Source organism: Lampetra planeri, chromosome 29, assembly GCF_965212315.1.
Source record: "Lampetra planeri chromosome 29, kcLamPlan1.2.h2, whole genome shotgun sequence".
NCBI lineage: Eukaryota > Metazoa > Chordata > Hyperoartia > Petromyzontiformes > Petromyzontidae > Lampetra > Lampetra planeri.
The window spans coordinates 6907858-6926309 of NC_136135.1; the positions used below are offsets into that span (position 1 = coordinate 6907858).

General features: G+C 44.7%; 1 protein-coding gene across 1 annotated transcript; it reads left to right on the plus strand.

Moving 5' to 3' along the window:
* The first annotated feature begins 6610 nt into the window (after positions 1–6610).
* Positions 6611–18424, plus strand: DPAGT1 (dolichyl-phosphate N-acetylglucosaminephosphotransferase 1). Its single transcript, XM_078608199.1, has 9 exons — positions 6611–6854; positions 8539–8659; positions 10566–10779; positions 11630–11776; positions 12490–12574; positions 12694–12882; positions 13878–13965; positions 15680–15835; positions 16819–18424. The coding sequence occupies exons 1-9, from the start codon at positions 6700–6702 to the stop codon at positions 16882–16884; spliced, it is 1221 nt and encodes a 406-aa protein (XP_078464325.1). The 5' UTR covers positions 6611–6699; the 3' UTR covers positions 16885–18424.
* The last annotated feature ends 28 nt before the right edge of the window (positions 18425–18452 follow it).

Genomic DNA, 18452 nt, shown 5'->3' on the forward strand with positions numbered 1-18452 from the left:
GGGTGGGGAGGGTAGTGGGGGTGGTGGGGGGGAGGGGTGCACCGGTTCCGGTTGCACGACTCTCAGCCAATCAAATGCCACCGTGCGCCCGGCTGCACCGGTTGCAATGCGCGCGCTTGGCCAATCAGAAACGCGCCCACTACCTACCCACCAATGGGGGGGAGGGATGGGGGGGGCGTTGTGGTGCAAGTGGCTGCCACTCAAAAAAACGCAACCCGCTGCACCGGTGCTGGGTTTCAAAGGGGTGACACGTTGAAAAAAAAAGAGACAAGTTTTAAAAGTTTAGTTAGGCGGTAACTTTAGTTCACATTTGTTTTACAGGTACAGGTCCAATACGTGTCTAGCGGCCAGCAACAAACATCACTAATAACAGTCGTAATAGATCAGAGTTAACATGTTGCTTAAACTTAGCATGGAACATGGGGGAAAGAGATAATGGTAAAAAATTAACTTTTTTTTATATTACCAGGTGAAACCCACGGAACTATATAGCTCTTTTTCAAAAGCGGCCGGGCCACAAATGATAAGTCAGCAAAGTGGCTTATCATCATGTGGAAATGTATAGCAGCCAAATACTGTAAACGCATGTTTTTAAAGGATCGTAGCCATGGGGATAGAGACATCTAAACTCAAAATATACAGGCGTCAGAGTCGGGATCGAACCCATGTGCTGCTGTATACCAGGCGAGGTAGTTAACATCTCCCCACCGTGGCAGAGAATTATAAAGAGCAGTGCTAGGGATGAAAGCATAAAGGAAAGTGATGTGACCTGCAGTATGGTTGTTGGATGGTTGATTGAGTGAGTGGATTTATATATGGATGGGTGGATGAGCTAGTGGATGGGTATGTTGATGTGATTTTCAGAGTGGTGGTTGAACACGGTATGTGTGAGATGACCAAGTATACTCCCCATTGCACCCCAAACCTATCCCCTGTGTAACTAAAGTGATACAAATCTGGTTACTGATACAGGCACACACCTGCCGCTTTATAAGACGCACTCCCAATCTGTTAGATAATACGGTAATCGAATAAAGGAAGTGAAAAATTGCCTAATACTGTACTTGTGTTTTATTGCAGTGTCAGTGATTTAATAATTGACCAGACTGGGGGCACGTTGAGATGTATTACCTCCGTGAAAGCGGTCTTTAGATTCTGGGAAACAATTGTATGACATGGTGTACAATGGGCAGTGCTTGAAAAGTAGCAGATTTGAATGATAAAATAGACAGCATTCAACAAAGCTATTTAATACATCCTCAATTGTCGACAACACATTTTGAAGAACTAAATATATTACGTTTGTTGCAAAACAGTCAAACATAGCAACAAATATGCCATGCTTTTTGGTCATTCCACTGCCGAATGAGGGCCTCTCAGCGCCGTGATGGTTGTGGGAGTTATTGGACCATACTTCACCGATGCAGCACAGCAGAGCACAACAATGGATTGCGCCGCACTGGCTTTCTGCTGACAGCAGCCGACAACACCTGTTTGTTTTTATGCATGGGTAGTCACACATCCAAGCGTTATCCAGGCATAACACTGCTTAGCTTACGAGATCCGACCAAATAGGGCATATTCAGTGTGTTTTAGTAGCAGGCAGTAAAGTCAGATTAATTAGTCCATTGAGCTTCACAAACTCGTAACATAAAAAAAAATCTTTGCTTAAAATGAAGTACATCCACTTAAGACGAGCATACATATTTACACGTATTGATGTTTTATCTCGATCACTGCAGATACACGATGATGGAGCGGCAGCCAAGGAATGGGATCCATCCGAAAGCGCTCGTCTCATTAGGAGATGGGGCATCGAAATCAGTTAATGTTCAGGTGCTAAGTGGATTCATAAATCGCAGGATTGTCAGAGGTGGCGGCTTGAGGCAGGCTTCATCCCAGCAACGGATTGACCACGATTAACGACGATATTGAGGACGCAATTAATGAGATAAAAAATAAGAATAATGTATGAGCACATGCAGAGGGGATTCATTGATCCTACTCATTGAAAGCGCGGTGAAAGAGCGCCTTCCCGTGGACAAGTCCAGAGTTCATATTATTGGTTATTTCGGTAAAGTCACGTAGAAGGGAAACAATAAAATAATAAAAACATAAAACAATAAAATTCTCACGACGTTTCGACTGCAACACAAGCAATCGTCATCAGGTGAACACAACCTGATAATAATTGTTTTATATTTTTATTATTTTATTGTTTCCCTTCTACGTAACTTTACCGAAAAAAACAATAATATGAATCCCTGCAGTCACGAAAGTTTTAAATCAAAATTTAAAGTCCAGAGTTCTTGTTTTTGTGTTACACTTCTGACAGCCATCAAACACAACGCGTAAAGGCAACAACTATTTACGGTCTTCTTGGTTCTTTCGGTAAAGTCACGTAGAAGGGAAGTAATAAAATAATAAAAATAAAACATAATAAAATGAAATAATTCTCACGACGTTTCGGCTACAACGCAAGCAGCCGTCTTCAGGTGAAGAATGAGACACTACCAAGCTGGGAGCTTATATATAAACTGGGTTGGAGGTGGAAGAGCGCCTTAACAAAAAGAATGTGCATATGAAGAGGAATTTAGCATATTCATGGCAAATGCGTAGGAGGTGGGCGGGGGGGGTTTCAAAGGCATATTATGCCCATGCATTATGCAGGATCAGCAGCACCAAGGGGGGGTGCAGGGAGTAGCATTAACAAAGGAAAGGAATGTTATTGATATGTAGCTGCAGTTACTAAACAACCACGTAGAAAACTAAAGTATAAACTACATAAAAAACTAAAGTATAAACTGCGTAGCACCATCAGTATACTTACTATACTCTACAATAAGCTGAGTTACTAACAGCAAGTAATACATTACAATTCTACGTCGTAAAAATTATATAATATGCTTCCATCTAAACTTTATTCTCTTACATCACACGAGCATATACCGTACTATATACTGCCATAGATAAACCCAACATTAAATTATATACTGTATTACTATAAACCACCCTATACCTTATACATTTCAACATAACACTATGTATTATTCTACCCATCCTAATGTGTATCGAAATGGTTTATTACGTCCTTCCAATGATTGCTAAGCCAGAATCCATCTTCTCGGTTAAAATTGTCTCTGTGTTTGTATATGTGGATCGCCTCATGAACGAATCTCTCATGATAGCCAGATGGCTTGCAGAGAACCTCTGTCTTGGAGAAGTCAATGTCATGTGAGCCCACTGAGTTGTAACAGTGATCTGCCACGGTTTATAGTAATACAGTATATAATTTAATGTTGGGTTTATCTATGGCAGTATATAGTACGGTATATGCTCGTGTGATGTAAGAGAATAAAGTTTAGATGGAAGCATATTATATAATTTTTACGACGTAGAATTGTAATGTATTACTTGCTGTTAGTAACTCAGCTTATTGTAGAGTATAGTAAGTATACTGATGGTGCTACGCAGTTTATACTTTAGTTTTTTATGTAGTTTATACTTTAGTTTTCTACGTGGTTGTTTAGTAACTGCAGCTACATATCAATAACATTCCTTTCCTTTGTTAATGCTACTCCCTGCACCCCCCCTTGGTGCTGCTGATCCTGCATAATGCATGGGCATAATATGCCTTTGAAACCCCCCCCGCCCACCTCCTACGCATTTGCCATGAATATGCTAAATTCCTCTTCATATGCACATTCTTTTTGTTAAGGCGCTCTTCCACCTCCAACCCAGTTTATATATAAGCTCCCAGCTTGGTAGTGTCTCATTCTTCACTGAAGACGGCTGCTTGCGTTGTAGCCGAAACGTCGTGAGAATTATTTCATTTTATTATGTTTTATTTTTATTATTTTATTACTTCCCTTCTACGTGACTTTACCGAAAGAACCAAGAAGATGAATCCCTGCAGTCACGAAAGCTTTAAATCGAAAAAACTATTTACGGCCTAAAGGTCCGAAGATCCATTCCTAGAAACTGAAGGCTTCGAATTCACTCTCTGGCAATGTCCCTGAATTCAAGCAGCCTCCAAGCACCCTCACAGCCGACGTGTTAGGGGCTTGCCAATAATATTTGGTAATCTAGCAGCATTTGTTTATCAAGCCTGACCCTGTGCCGAGACCAAGATAGGTCGAAACGGATCCAGAGTTTTATTGCTTGAACAAATTCTGATTCGTAATATTGGTGTGGAAAACGTGTAAGCTGATAGAATATATAAATACGTGGAAAAACAGTGCCAATGCATTAGGTCTATCATGATGACTCTCAAATAAATGATCCAATGCAGATCATACATATTTATTATTGTTTTTATTTTACCAGGTAAAGCCAACTAAGCGATTAGCTATTTTTCTAGGGGTGACCTGGCCACACATGATAACTCATTGAAGTGTCTTATCATCATGTTGGGATTCATAGGAGCAGCCAAATCATCTAAATGCACATTGATTATAACTGTGGAGGGCAAAACCGGAGAACCCCGAGAAAAACCACACGACAACAGAAAGCGAACTTGCATCCTCCAAGTATTACAGGCGTCTTGCTAGGGTTCGAACCCACGACCTCCTGCACACCAGGCAAAGGAGACAGCATCTCGCCACCGTGGCACTGCTTGAAATAGTTTCCAACAATGCATCGTACCGCCGATTCAATCACCCGATGCCCCTTCTAGGATCACGCTTTTCGCCATCCTGGAATCGCACCCAGATCCAGAAGAGAAAGCTGGCGAACAGGGTGGTCAACGCGCACGTCCAGAATAAACACCTCACTCGAGACGCAAACATCGCATCTCCTGGTTTTGAAATTCCTTTAAATACACTGAACATCGACAGGCCGACTAGCAACATCGCCATCATGAATGGAAAATCAATGACAGACCTCAGCAGATGAGGGTCGTCATTGCGACAGTGCGAGGGAGGTTCGGGGGAGTGGGATTTCGAACTCGGGTTACACGGGTTCACGATGCAGTCCGTCAACTTCTGTGCCACCGCTCCACCAAATCGTGAGTGTAAAAGTCCCTAGGGCAGTGCACTGTCTATATGGCATGATGAACGAGACGCCACGTGCTCAAACCCTGACTGTAATTGCGTGCCAAAGTTTGAAAGAAAAAAATAAAAGATTAGTGCGCTCGGCTTTGGGATCACTTCGCTGGGCTGTGCAAACGTTGCAACACCGATTGCTCAACCTCTCCCGGATGTGTATTCTTCTGAGACAAACACGGGAGGGGTTTGTCAAGCACTGCGTCATTGTATCGTCAAGATCAAGATGTCATCATCGCGGCCACAGCCGTTCGAGCCACCGCCACCACCACAACCACCGTCGCCTCTCATTGCCAATGCTTCACTGCCCTCTGGCGGAGGAGATACGTGACCCACCAGGATCTGCCCGAACCGGTCACTTCCACACCATCTGCTCTCGGGTCTTGCCCTGCAAATGACGAAAAAGCTCGTCGTAACAGGAGAGAAAAAAAAATGTGTACAGTCTTGGAAAGCCACAAGTTTGAAACAGCGCAACACCCCACGCGCAAAAAAACACATGTACCGAAAAAATGTCACTCAGCCTTTGGTGCGTTATGCAAAAGCCATCGAAAGTTCACGAGGAACTGCATTCACGTGATCCTCACTGCTTTCCCATTTGCTCACCATTATTTAATATCTATAAACCCCTTATCAGTGTCTACATTATTACAGACCAATTCAGACCTTATCGGTCACCCCGTGCCCTTTATAAATCTCAACGTTCATCCTGCAAAGACCCATCACAAGACAGAAACACAAATAGACACATGTTTTTGCCCGTATTGAAACGGCTGTACGCCGTATGGACCTGAAAACTCAATTTCACCTGTACCAGAATAAGGGGTAAACCGTATAGGTTGACAGGTATGCTACTATACACCACTATACACTACATTATACACAACGATACACTACATTACTCCATACCTGTCAAACCACTTATCAGTGCCTACCTTTTTCGAGACCAATTCAGACCTTATGGGTCACCCCGTGCCCTTTATAAATCTCAACGTTCATCCTACAAAGTCCCATCACAAGGGAGAAACACAAACAAATACGCCACAACAACAACAACAAAAAACACGGCTGTACGCCCTATGGACCTGAAAAACTAAATTTCACCCGTACAAGAATGCGGGGTATAAACCGGGTTGTTGACAGCTGTGCTATTTTGACGGTGACCTTAGGGACAAGAGACCCACAACCACTGCATGCAGCTCTTCACTGCGCGGTCCGCGAGACAATTTCTTTATATCGCGATATATCGCGATATATCGTGGGATGTCGCCCGATATATCGCGATTATCGCGATATATCGCGATATATCGCCACTCGTCGCGCTGCCATTGGCTCCAGCTGCGCGACCAATCGCCGCGTCCCAGCGCCGACACGAAACACCGCGGACTAGGGGCACGGCGCTCTTCGATTCGTCCTCGTCGGTGCCCATCGGCGCGTCTAAGTGTCTCGTGTGCGAGTTATTTGAAGCGACTTTTATTCGAGTTATCATTGACGAGCCCCGCTCAACGTTTGGGCCTCCGCCGCCCGCAGACTGCGCGCGGCCTAGCGCGTTTTGCCGAGGTTCGAGTGCGCAGCGGCCTCGACTAGAACACTTCCGGTCTGAGCGCAGGTGCAGCGGACACCACCACCACCCCCCTCCCCCCCTACTTCCCGGGTCACCATGGCGCATACAAGCCTCTACCCGCTGCTCATTAACGTGTGCGCGTCCGTCGCGGGCTTTGCGGCCACCTTGCGTCTCATCCCGGCTTTCTGCCCGCATTTCCTCGCGGCAAACCTGTGCGGCAGGGACCTCAACAAGACGGACGACAAGAAAGTGTAAGCGTCCATAATAATGCAGGTGTTTTATTATTTGATCGCGTAAATATATAAATGTGTCGATAAACCCGCCAACAGCCAACACGGTCAATTAGTAAGGTTTGTCACGTAAACAACGTGGATAATTAGTCACTAGTACAGCAACACCGGTGTGTTGGAGAGCCAAGCCACAACACTTACAATCTAAGTACGACGTTTCGCCAGTAATTACGACCAGCTTCATCAGGCGACTGCGAGATTTGTGGAGAAGTCCACCTGTTTCGTTCCTTAAATAGAGGCGTAGATGTGATGACAACACTTGCACGTGCGCTCTTTTAAACGAGTTTTCACGACCAATCTCCATAATAAAGGGACATTTTTTTCTTTGCGTTAGATCGTCTAAATATAAATGTGACCGATCAACACACCCGACGCAGCCAATTAGTAATGTTTGTCACTTAACACGTGCCCAATTAAGTTCCTACTTCAGAACACCGGTGTGTTGGAGAGTAAACCCGCAACGTTTACAATTCGAGAACGGCGTTTCACTGGTGATTACAAACATTAACGTAATTCGTTGTAATTTATATGACTACAGTATATACATTAACACCCCACTGATCTTCACGCATCATAGGCTCACAGCGATGACATCACCTTTACTCTATATAAGACCGAAACATGACGACATCTTGACAATTCTGGAAAATTGCCTGATGAAGCTGGTTGCAACCACCAGTGAAACGTCATGGAGATTTGTCGTGTTTTCTGAATTCTTGCATATCTTGATTAAAAAAAAAATCTCTCAACATTGGTTTTGTTGTGCCGTTTATCACATTGTTTTAACTGATGTATTGCAAATAATAAATATGCGTATCGTGAAAGGAACAAGCACCAGATTTTCTTTAGTTTAAATTGAGTTCACAGATCACATTGTCCCGTGGGTACTTATGTGGGTATTGGCAGTCCCACAAAGGATCGGACTTCTATAGAGTGACAGCGAAGTGATCGACGCACAATGTTACGAACCCGGCGATCCATGTTTGATTCTCGACTGCAGTTTGAATCCGTGGTGATTATCTGAATCGTTGCCGTTCCACTAGGTCGACTCAGCCTCACATGAGTCGCTGGTGCAGTGTATGCACATCACTGCCTCGTGCAGGAGGTTGTGGGTTGCACCCTGACACCTCTATATTTGGAGTTTGCATGTTTTCCCCGTGGTTGCGTAGATTTTTTTCTAGGTCCTCTGGGTTTTCCCTCCACATTTAGAAACATGCATTTAGAGCATTTGGCTGCTATAAATTTCCACGGGATAAGCCACTTCGTTGAGCTATCATTTGTGACCAGGTCACTTCTGAAAAAGAGCTGAATAGCTGGTTGTTATAGGTGCTTGCAAACAGCACTTCCTGCAAGAGTCTGGATAGTCAAAACAAGAGGTTGTGTCTTCTTGGTTCTTTCGGTAAAGTCACGTAGAAGGGAAATAATCAAATAATAAAACTAAAACATAATAAAATTCTCACGACGTTTCGTGATAATTTTTGCGTTGTGGCTGAAACGTCGTGAGAATTTTATTGTTTTATTTTTATTATTTTATTATTTCTCTTCTACGTGACTTTACCGAAAGAACCAAGAAGATGAATCCCTGCAGTCACGAAAGCTTTAAATCGAAATTTAAGATGTTTTGTATTTGTTGTGTACGTGGCAGTCCCGAGTCTCTGGGCGTGGTGAGCGGCGCTGTCTTCCTCCTCATTCTCTTCTGCTTCATCCCCGTACCTTTCTTGGGTTGTTGGATCGGCGAAGGATGCACAAACTTCCCTCATGACCAGGTGAGATTACAGTAATCCCTTGCCACTTTGCGGTTCAAGTTTCGCGGCCTCAGTGCATCGCGGATTTTTCGAACTGATTTAAAGGCCTCATTATACCTGTGCAGTAACACCATCATCATCATTCATCATCACATTCATCGAACTGCACAGGTCTGTCATCGTCGTCATCGTCGTCATTGTCATCGTCATTGTCGTCGTCGTCATTACTGGAGTCAAGTCTCAAGATACTACTGTCATTGGTGTATGTAGAACACCATAATACGTATCGTATGAGAGAGAGAGAGAGTGAATGTATAATATTAAGGTTTTATAATTAAATAGATTTAAGTCAAATATATATATAAAGTATAAATGTACATATTTTATACATTCTGGTACCCACACACACACATACGGAAATTCCTAGGGGGCCAATCCTACTTCGCGGATTTTCACCTATCGCGAGGGGTTCCGGTCCCCATTAACCGCGATAAACGAGGGATCACTGTACCTCCATTACCACAATGAAATTGACAAGCTAGCTGAGGGCATTGATAATTTCTTGTATAATGCTGAAAGTTAATGGATCCTTTGGGTTTTTAGTTTTGAACTCATGTGGATTACATTACCATGTGCAGTATATTCATTATGTTCTCTAAATTATTCCTAAAAGTATCGCCCAAAATATATTTTTTTATCATCATGAGCAAGTCAACTATTCAGACGTAAATCATTATGGCAAATTTTCATGTGGTTTAATCGTATGACGATTCTAGACTTGGCCTAATTTTTTAACTTTTTGCTTGTTGCGTGTTACCAAAATACAAAAGACAATATCAAAATACTCCTAACAAAGCGGAAAAAACTCTGCAAATGAGACAAAAATGATACGCACAATACAAAAGAGGGACAGCGATAACAAGACAAATCGTAAAAACTTCCCCAAATCGTGACAATTCATCGAATTTCTGGCAGGATTGTGGTCCAAGGTTGATCGTTACTGCCTGTGCCACCTTCCCCGCCAACCTCCCAGTTTGTGGGGCTGCTCGGTGCCCTGCTCGCCATCTGCTGCATGATCCTCCAGGGCACATTACCAAAATACACAAGACAATAGCAAAATACTCCTAATGAAGTGAACAGAACTGTGCAACTGAAACAAAAATGATACGCACAATACAAAAGAGACGGTGATAACAAAAAAAAAACGATTGATTGTCAAGTCGAATCGCAAAAACTCCCCGAATCGTGACAATTCATCGAATCTCTGGCAGGGTTGTGGTCCAAGGTTGATTGTTACTGCCTGTGCCACCTTCCCCGCCAACCTCCCAGTTTGTGGTGCTGCTCGGTGCCCTGCTCGCCATCTGTTGCATGATCTTGCTGGGCACGTTACCAAAATACACAAGACAATAGCAAAATACTCCTAACGAAGTGGACAGAACTGTGCAACTGAAACAAAAATGATACAATACAAAAGAGACGGTGATAACAAGCAAAAAACGATTGATTGTCAAGTCGAATCGCAAAAACTCCCCGAATTGTGACAATTCATCGAATCTCTGGTGGGGTTGTGGTCCGAGGTTGATCGTTACTGCCTGTGCCACCATCGCCCCCCTCCCTGCCCCCCAGTTTGTGGTGCTACTCGGTGCCCTGCTCGCCATCTGCTGCATGATATTTCTGGGCACGTTACCAAAATACACAAGACAATAGAAAAATACTCCTAACGAAGTGGACAGAACTGTGCAACTGAACATAAATGATACACACAATACAAAAGAGACGGTGATAACAAGAAAAAAAACGATTGATTGTCAAGTCGAATCGCAAAAACTCCCCGAATCGTGACAATTCATCGACTCTCTGGCGGGGTTGTGGTCCAAGGTTGATCGTTACTGCCTGTGCCACCATCGCCCCCCTCCCTGCCCCCCAGTTCGTGGGGCTGCTCGGTGCCCTGCTCGCCATCTGCTGCATGATCTTCCTGGGCTTCGCCGACGACGTGCTCAACCTGCGCTGGCGCCACAAGCTGCTGCTGCCCTCAGCCGCTTCGCTGCCCCTGCTCGCCGTCTACTTCCTGCACTTTGGGCGCACGCTCGTGGTCGTGCCCTACCCGCTGCGCCCGCTGCTCGGCATGCACCTTGAGCTCGGTAGGTACGGCCCGGATGTACGTACGGGCCAGTGCTTGGCTTACGAACGTAAATTAGTTGCTGGGACCCGTTCGTAAGTAAAGTGGTTTCTTAAGTCGAACACAGCAAGGTACTGTCTTTAAATGCCCATACGGTCAGTGTTATGCAATCTGTTATGGTTCAACAAAAAAGGGAAGCATTATTAAACTCATAAATAATACGAAATGTTGTAGATTTGCATGTAACACAAAAAAATACTGTATCATAAATAAAACATAAAATAAATGAAACAAATAGAAAATAATCCGTTTTATTACTCATTCCATAGCTCCGCTGAACAAAATAGTTCCGCGTTTCAGTTTGCAAGTGAAAGTTCAATGTGAAAAATATATATTTCATGAAAGTTGGTTCTTGAGTGCAGGTGTTCATTAGTGAGGTGTTCGTAAGTGAGGTGTTCGTAAGTGAGGTGTTCATAAGTGAGGTGTTCGTAAGTGAGGTGTTCATAAGTGAGGTTTTCGTAAGTGAGGTGTTCATAAGTGAGGTTTTCGTAAGTGAGGTGTTCATAAGTGAGGTGTTCATAAGTGAGGTGTTCATAAGTGAGGTTTTCGTAAGTGAGGTGTTCATAAGTGAGGTGTTCGTAAGTGAGGTGTTCGTAAGTGAGGTGTTCATAAGTGAGGTGTTCGTAAGTCGGGTGTTTGCAAGTCGAGGACTGCCTGTCTGGATATTAAACTTTTTTTGCACCGTACATCGTCAACCGCGCTCAATGGAGGTTGCTAAAGTGCCTGTGGGTTTACAGCCTCTACGAAATCGATCATCTTCGAAACCTCCGGGTGATTAAGATCCTACTGCTGTGTGCTACGTTCCTCTGCAGGAGTCCTGTACTACGTCTACATGGGAATGCTGGCTGTGTTCTGCACCAATGCCATCAACATCCTCGCTGGGATTAATGGCCTCGAGGCTGGGCAGGCCCTGCTCATCTCTGCTTCCATCATCATCTTCAACTTCCTTGAGCTCGATGGTAAGATCCCATGTGGGAATCGCCTGGCTGCAAGTCTGCATTGAAAGCAAACGGGAACTGCGCTTAATTGTGGTCGAACGGTACGCGGCAAGCGCGACCATTTCCTTCACGAAAGTACAAAGAAAGTCGCCCGTCACGTAACCGACCACTGCACATGATACCCTTGTCGAGGAGTTACGAACGCTCCACATCCAGTAACAACAGCTGATGCTACATTTTCTCTTTAAATCAAAACGTCAATGTTATGTCTTGCTCAAATGAACACTGAGGCTGTGCTAGTCGTTTGTTCACAGCCCTGAGCCAGTGATGGTAAATCATGCTTCTATGGTGGGCGTGAGTCTATCCATAGGGGACAACCACTGAAGAATTCCCTACATAATTTTATGAACCTTAGTGGGATGATGAGCTGAGTGACCCAAACCAGCATTTAAAACTTGCAACCTTCTGATTGCGAGCCGCTCGCTCTAGCACTAAGCCACCTGGTCGGTGATCAAATGGAGACCATTAACTTAATAAACATTTGAGAACCTTATTTAATCACTAGGTGACTGCACACTTTGTTTAATCACTCGGTGACTGCCCGAATTCCATTCCGGGATCTCATTGGTCCTAGTTCAGTGTTCTCGCCTTTGAGTCACCCGGGCCACTTCAACGAGTACCAATTTCAATTTCTCGACGGACATAACTGGCCATGGATGCTGTCTGCATTGCAGGAGACTGCGGAGATGACCACATGTTCTCACTCTACTTCATGTTCCCATTCTTCTTCACCACTCTCGCCTTACTCTACCACAACTGGTGAGTCGCACCTGCTGTGCGCACACCCACTCGTTTTGGCGACTGGAACGTTCGTCGCCTCGTCACTCGTGTGCACGTGCATCCGTGTGCCTCCGTGTGCATCTCGTCTGTGCGGTCAGGTACCCTTCACGCGTGTTTGTGGGCGACACGTTCTGCTACTTTGCCGGGATGACGTTCGCCGTGGTGGGAATCCTGGGCCACTTCAGCAAGACCATGCTGCTTTTTTTCCTGCCGCAGGTGGCCAACTTCATCTACTCCGTGCCCCAGCTCTTCCACTTGGTGCCCTGTCCCCGCCACCGCCTGCCCCGGTGCGTGCGTACACGTGTTCAAAGACAACGAACCCCCCCCTCCCCCGCGTGGACCCCTTTTTTAACGGACTATTGGGGCAAGTCCTGTTAATGAGCACCTGTTAAGGCCATTAGTTGGTGTACGGTGCTTTTTGTGGAATATTTTGCTGTCTTTTCCTGGATTTTTTGTTTGCACATAGTCACTTTAAGATGTTTTCTTGTTCATGTTTTTGTTTCATGTTTTTTTTGTTGCGGTTGCACCCGATTCAAGAGCTGAATGGCTCACAGGGCTATACCTAATAAATGAAACTGAAACGAGCGGGTGTTGCGGCCAGCATGATGCCTGGATGCCTTTGTCTCCCCAGTGTTGTTGTTTTACACATTGCACCAGGCACATGTTTAAGGCTGTCGACCCTAGGAGAGGTCGAGGACTTGTCCTTATATCAATTGACACTGATGTTAGCTGTGGTCCTCTGAGCGTGTCTTCAGCAACTGCGATTTTTTAAAAAACAACCTAAATAACCTGCGACCTTCTAGGGTCAGTGGAAGCCTGATTGAGAACCCCCTGGTATCAATTCTAGATTTGAAGCTTTCGTGACTGCAAGGATTCATATTCTTAGGTTTTTTTCGGTAAAGTCACGTAGATAAAAAATAAAAATTTATAAAATAAAAATAAAAATACAGCAATCGTGCTGTGACGGTTCCACCTGAAGACGGAAGCTTGTGTTGCCTCCGAAACGTCGTGATTTTTATTTTATTTTAACTTTTATTAATTTTAATTTTTTTATCTACGTGACTTTACCGGAAAAAACCTAAGAATATGAACCCCTGGTATCAGTTGTCATTTTGATACTTCAAGATATTGTATTTCAACCTGGACGTGTTCGTTTAACCACTGGTTGGAATTTTAGCAAGCGCTGGCGTAATTTACACTTGCATGGTTTGGTTAACACAGAGTGGTCATGGTGATGGCGACGATGGCGATGATGATGATGATTTTTGTTTCTTCACTTCAGATTGAATCGTGCAACAGGCAAGCTTGACATGAGTTTTGCTAGATTCAAGCAAACGGAACTCTCAGTTCTTGGAAAGACAATTCTGCAGGTAAGCGTTAAAGTTTAAAACACACTTCTCGGTTAGCAAACAGAGAACTGATGTAAATGTCCTCACTGTGATGTGGCCAGGCAGCTCATGGCTAATATCATTTCGTAACACTCAGCCGGCACTGCCGAGTTTCCGGCTGTGAATTCAAGCAGCCATCCGTGATTTTAACCCAGGTTCTCAAGTGGAGCAAGTTGATGGCTCTGAGCTTGGTTACTAATAAATGTGCATACGCACAGTCATGTTTTTTTCTTACTTAATTTCGCATAATCAAGATCTGAAAATTTAAATATACAGTTATTGCCTTGTGACATTTACTCTTGTCAGGGCATTTGAAAGGCATTTTCTGCAAGTATAAAGATGCCTATTGACATGACTTCAATAGTAATTCTGTGACATCATCATTCCAGGGCTGTTTCCTGGCACTGCTATCTCTGCAAGAGATCCGGATTTAAATGTATTATGTATTAATATTATGACTGATGACAATAGCCCAACTAGAATATAACCGGGGCAATTATTGTTTTTTATATTCGCACACCGTTTAAGGTCGGTGGTCAGAGCGCTGAGATTGCACGACTGAGAGAACCTGGTTTCATATCCGGGCATCTGCTTGTTGATTAAACCTGATTCTCAGATTTAGTGAGTTCATGGTCTCAGCCCAGTCACCAATTTGTGCAAATAAAAATCTCATTAAATTTGGTTCTGTGCTTAAATGGCCTAAATTCCAGCTACAGAGACTCCTCTACTTACGAACATTCTACTTAAGGACTTTCAGAGATACGAACAAACCTCTATGTTTATCTAGTTGCCTGTTAGGCCTGATAGCCATAAGTTCAACCTCCGCACAATAGATGGGGGTGGTGGTATCTACATCTGCAGAACATCAAGAACCAGTGGCATCTACATCTATAGGAGATTATAGAACTTTTAAAGCCATGCCCCATATTTAGTGTGCATTACGTACAACATGTTTGGAATCGACAGGCGTAAAGTTGTACTTGCAAACATATCGACTTACGAACAGACCTCTCGTTCGTAAGTAGAGGAGTCCCTGTATTGAGAATTAAATGTTATCTGGTAGTCACGTGACAACCTTTTACTCTGCAGCAGTGGGAAAGTGCTGCCCCCTAGCGTGTAAAGGGTCGTGATTCCTCTCTCCCATGCAGCAGCATCACAGTGCACACCCGCAGTGCTTAATTTCAGCCGGGACAGTCGGCAATGCCGTTCCGAGAAGAATTTTGGCACGCCATGTACCCGCTTGCCTTTTGTCTGTGCTCGTGATACTTTTTACCATTATTATGATTACTTCGCTTGTTTACCCAAGCAATCTTGAATTAAACGGGAAGACGTATTCACAATCCTGGCAAATCGCCTGAAGTTGGTTGTAATCGCCAGCGAAACGTCCTACTCAACTTGTAAATGTTGTGGGTTTACACTCCAACACACTGGTGTGCTGAAGTACTAACTAATTGGCACATTTTTTTTACACGACAAACCTTACCGATTGGCTGTGTCGGGTGGTGGTGGGTTAACGACACATTTATATTTATGCAATCTAACCCAAAAAAACGTTTATTATGAATAATATTGGTCGCGAAAGCCTTCGTGTTAAACCAATCTTAATCATAATAATAATATGTGAACGCGTGATACATTTCTAAAAGGGAAGTTTAAGCCCTGGATCCCCCCCCCCCCACTCCGCCCCGCCGTACAGGTCGGGGAGAGGCTGCGGCTCGTGGAGGTGCGGCACGACGTTGGCGAGGACGGCAAGTACACGGAGTGCAACAACCTGACGCTCATCAACCTCGTGCTCAAAGCGCTGGGCCCGGTGCACGAACAGACGCTCACCGTCACCATGCTTCTGCTGCAGGTGAGATGTGTGAACGCGCGCGAGCACTCGGGGGCGCGTTCTAAGACTCGCGCGCAAGCTAGACCGTGCCGGACACTTTCACCGTGATGAACGCGCACGTGGCCATCGTTTTCAAAAGGGAAGTGAAATAATTTTTATGCTCTGTGTTATTACCACCTGAAGTCGCGCACATCGTTATTGAGCACAGCTGAAGACCCTGTAAGCTACGGCTCTGGCGCTTTGAATAAATTGCAACACCTTTGGGGAACCGCAAGTCGATCCTTACTGGAGAACCTCTGGTATTAAATCCACCTTGAAACTAATGGTCCACATTAAACAATGGGGAGTGGTGATCTAGTGGTTTTAGAACTTCACTAATAAGCCAGAGCCCTTTGTTTGATAACCCGGCCATATTTAACATCAGTGGCGAGTGGTATCTGTCCATGCCCTGGACTTCCGCAGTGTCAACTCACTTTTTATGTGAGCCCCCGTCGCAGTGTGTACACATCAGCGCTGGGAAGACAAAGGCAGCCAGGGCATGTCGCTGGCCACGCGATCTGCTCATGCACCCTGCTGGCTTTAATAGGTGCTCGCTAACCACAATTGCCTCAGGGGTCTTGTGTTGCAAGAACCAAGCTTTATATTTATGCGTGTGTGTGCGTGTGTATGTGGACAAATGGAGAGCGGTGGTGTATTGGTGAGCGCGCTGCGCTACGAACCGGGCACCCAGAGTTTGATTCCCGCTCATGGCCAACACCAATGACGAATATCTAAACCGGTCCTGGGCCTCTCCTAGGTCTACTCAGCCTCAAATGAGTACCTGATGCGATGTGTAAACATCGCCACTGGGGAGACCAAGGCGGCCCGGGCGTGGTGCTGGCCGTCCACCCCCTCATGTGCTGTGCCGGCCTGCATAGGTGCTCGTGAAATGTACTTGCACCTACAGTCTGTTAAAGGCTATACGTTGGGGGGGGGGGGGTCCTTGTCTTGTATGTGCATTGCAGGTATTGGGCAGTGCAGTTGCATTCTTCATCCGCTACCAGCTGGCCAGGCTTTTCTACGACGTCTGAGTCTCTTTCGCCGTGCTCGTCCAATGAAGCGTCAACCGCGCGCCGACATTACTCCCGCGCGTCTCTGACAGTCTCGGCACAAGCGTGAAGAAGGGAAGACCTTCCACCCTGTTTGGTCTTGAGCCAGGGGGGTTTTGTGGGCAAACACCTGGAGTGGCAAATAGCTTCCAGAATTGACAGTGGGGCAGAATGCTTTCGTGGATATACTGTCTTGCTTTACATGCGTACTTGATTATTACATAAAAAATGTACGATGCCCTTCTTTAATGCCCTTCCAAACAAGAGCTACCGGTCACCGTGCTATCATGGATGTTTTGCGATCTCGAGATACAATTATTTTAAGAAAATTATTGATATCGTTGACCACCCGGGGTGGTACTGATAAACTAATGGCTCGCAAGGAGCTGTGAGCTGAACCCCACTACAAATAATGTACATTGCAAATCGGTCAGAAGGGCGACTCTGTTGTAAGAAACTCTTTTTACTCTTCGTGTCGGTTTGTTTGACAATGGGAAAAAAAAGCATTGTTAACAAATATGTATTGGAATATGCATACTAAGTCTGCCTTTTTATTTCACACAACTGAAAGTGTGCACGCTTACAGCCGTTTTGTCCGTACGCTGCTGGATAAGGGACTCTTAATGTTGCGTGGCTCATTGGGTTTATTTGATCTTACTTCAAGATAGAAGTACGGTAAAACAATGGATTTGTATGAACTTCCCTCTGCTGGCCACCACCTGAACACAGCTCAGAAGCCACCTAAGACAGCCTTCAGCGCGCACTCATGGTGGTGGCCGATCCCGTGCACTTATTATCTTGGCTGAAGCCTGCTTAGCTTGAAAGATCTAATGAAAATTAGGCACATCAGCAGGTGATTGGCTCATAAATTATGTTGCTTCTGGAAGTAGCCAGCTGCGATAGGGATGTGTATTCTGGATGCTTTGAGTGAGGCATCCATGATCGGTTAGTAATGAACGAATGCTACATTGATGCAGCATCTGCTTTCAAAGCTACGTTTGTTTCCCTCCAGGACTTGCATTAATCTTGACTCTTGTGACTATCCACTGGAAGAAAAAAAAGTTTTGGTTCGATTTGGCTTCCTCTAAGGTAGCGGTTCTCAACCTCTCCGGATCTGCGGACGATTGTCAAAAACATATAATAGCGGATCACCACGCAGTAAAAATACGGTGTTTTGTGAAATCGTCGTAGTCTGTTACAGTTCACCATGGCCTTGTGGGGAGTGCCGGTAAGCAAGGCCGGTCGTTGGTAACCGCTGCCGGAAGGGGTTGAAGTCTGGTCGTCTGGATGTCGCACCTTTTTACTCAAGCAAGCCATGTGTCCAGGTTCATCACGATGGATGTGGCTGTATTGATTTTTGATCAAGGCGCATTTCATGCAGCCTCGATGGATTAAAATTCAAGCGAATAGAAGCAATGTGTGTAAATGGTACATGCATTTATTTTACGTAACTTATTTGAAATTGAATACAAAAGGATGAAATGCAGAATGTTATTACATTAAAATCAAGGTCTATTTGAAACGTCTCCAAAGGACTGCGTTTTTACGGT

Coding starts and splice junctions, on each gene's coding strand:
- DPAGT1 (XM_078608199.1), top strand. CDS start 6,700: ATGGCGCATACAAGCCTCTACCCGCTGCTCATTAACGTGTGCGCGTCC. Junction 6,855..8,538: donor AAGACGGACGACAAGAAAGT/GTAAGCGTCCAT, acceptor TGTACGTGGCAG/TCCCGAGTCTCTGGGCGTGG. Junction 12,575..12,693: donor GCCTTACTCTACCACAACTG/GTGAGTCGCACC, acceptor CTGTGCGGTCAG/GTACCCTTCACGCGTGTTTG.